The sequence below is a fragment of the Salvia hispanica genome, unplaced genomic scaffold, assembly GCF_023119035.1.
Source record: "Salvia hispanica cultivar TCC Black 2014 unplaced genomic scaffold, UniMelb_Shisp_WGS_1.0 HiC_scaffold_1212, whole genome shotgun sequence".
Lineage (NCBI taxonomy): Eukaryota > Viridiplantae > Streptophyta > Magnoliopsida > Lamiales > Lamiaceae > Salvia > Salvia hispanica.
Window position 1 is genome coordinate 1,593 of NW_025951486.1, and position 2,000 is coordinate 3,592.

At 48.9% G+C, this 2,000-nt stretch overlaps 1 protein-coding gene across 1 annotated transcript; it reads right to left on the reverse strand.

The window, feature by feature from the left end:
* Positions 1 to 408: 408 nt before the first annotated feature.
* LOC125198113 lies at positions 409 to 1,755 on the reverse strand (the record flags this gene model as incomplete). The annotated part of the gene is made up of 2 exons (XM_048096554.1): positions 1,035 to 1,755; positions 409 to 890 (listed from the first exon to the last, which is right to left on the reverse strand). Coding segments are annotated over exons 1-2 (1,203 nt in total), but the record flags the coding sequence as incomplete, so codon positions are not given.
* Positions 1,756 to 2,000: the final 245 nt, after the last annotated feature.

Genomic DNA, 2,000 nt, shown 5'->3' on the forward strand with positions numbered 1-2,000 from the left:
CATTTCAAGCTTCTCTTGAGGATGTTATCAAACGAGACTCACCTCGCGCACGATTCAACATAATAGCAATCCTAGCACCGCTCATCAGCATCACATTTTATCCCCAGTTTTTAGCCAACCCCTACAATGGTTTCTCCCTTATTTCTCCCTTATTTCTCCCTAACTCAACATTTCATTTTTACATCATCACTAATTTAATTGTTTTATTTTTATATATAATAAAGCTAGCTTATTTAATTTATAAAGATAAATCAAATAAATAGTAATAAAGTTCGTTGTATTAAACACGGGTACACATTACAACGAAGAAAATTAAAAAAAAAAAAAGTACACGAATGGAAATAAAAAATCAAAAAAAAAATTCAAAGAAAAAAAAATTCAAGGGCGGTGGGCGCGGTTTCTATTTGCCCACAATTCTTCGATGATATCGTGTTGTAGTGCTTGATGGGCCTCCTTCTGGTGTATGTCCATGAACGCCTGGAACCGTTCATGTTCGTTGTGCGGTACACCCTGGCGGGCGGACTCGGTTGAGACACCGTGACTCGATGATGCAACACTTGGGTCGTTGGTGACGTCGAGGACGCCTTCGTGTTCATCTTCGATGATCATGTTATGCATGATGATGCACGCATACATGATATCGGCAATATCCCCCTGGTAGAAAAAGCGCGTCGGACCCTTTACCAGTGCAAATCGCGATTGGAGCACCCCAAATGCCCTCTCCACATCCTTGCGCGCAGACTCTTGCGCTCGGGCAAAATACCTTCTTCTATCTCCGAGTGGGCATCTGATCGTCTTCAGAAACACGGGCCATTGCGGATAGATGCCGTCAGCCAGGTAGTACCCCATGTTATGCACATTGCCATTGGCCGTGAATTCGATGGAGGGGCCTAATCCGTTGATCCGCTCGTTGAAAAGGGGCGAGGAATTGAGAACATTTAGGTCGTTGTTCGACCCGGCTATACCAAAATAAGCATGCCAAATCCAAAGCCGTTGGTCGGCAACGGCTTCAAGAATGATGGTGGGATGCGTACCTTTGTAGCCGGTAGTAAACTGGCCTCGCCACGCGGTTGGGCAGTTCTTCCACTGCCAGTGCATACAGTCGATGCTGCCGAGCATCCCCGGAAAGCCGTGGGTCCTCCAGTGCCAATCCAGTAGGAACTGGCAGTCAGCTGCGTCCGGCGAGCGAAGGTAGTGCTCCCCAAATATCTCTCGCACGCCCTGACAGAAATTCTTCAGGCACTCGTTGCCAGTCGTCTCGCCGCATTGCAGATACTCATCGAACATGTCGGCGGACCCTCCATATGCCAACTGCCGGATGGCAACAGTGCATTTCTGTAGGGGCGATAGTCCGGGCTTCCCTGCTGCGTCTCGCTGGAGCCGGAACTCGGGGTAACGCGCGGACAACGCATTAACAATGCGCAGGAAGAGGGAGCGGCGCATTCTGAACCGGCGACGAAATACATCTGCCGGATAACGTGGTTCCTCCGCGAAATAATCGGCGAACAGCCGATCGTGCGCACCAGTGTGGTTGCGAGGGATGTATCGGCGCCGCCGGCGGATTGGCCGTTGGGGGGGTGGCTGCTGCATTCGAGCGATCTCGCTTTGTATGCAGCGGGAGATATAGTTGTTGATTGGGTTGTTGGCGAAACCCGCTACATCCCATCCGGTGGGAGCGGGAGGTACCTCTTCTTCGGAAGAAGAATGTGATATTTCCTCGTCGGACTGAGCACGAGACGATGAATCAGAACTCATTTAATAAAGATGGAGAGAAAAAAGATTGAAAATTTGTGTGAATGAAGTTTGTGGGTGATGAATGGAGGAAGAGGATGAAATATTTATAGGGGTGGGATAAAATAGCCGTTCGGCCAAAAAAAAAAAAAAAAATTTTAAAAATCGCCGATTATCGCCGAGCGTCGCCCACAGTGGCCGGCGATCGCTCGGCGATAATCCGGCGATAAATCGCCACTCGGCGAAGCAACGGTAACATCTAATTGCCT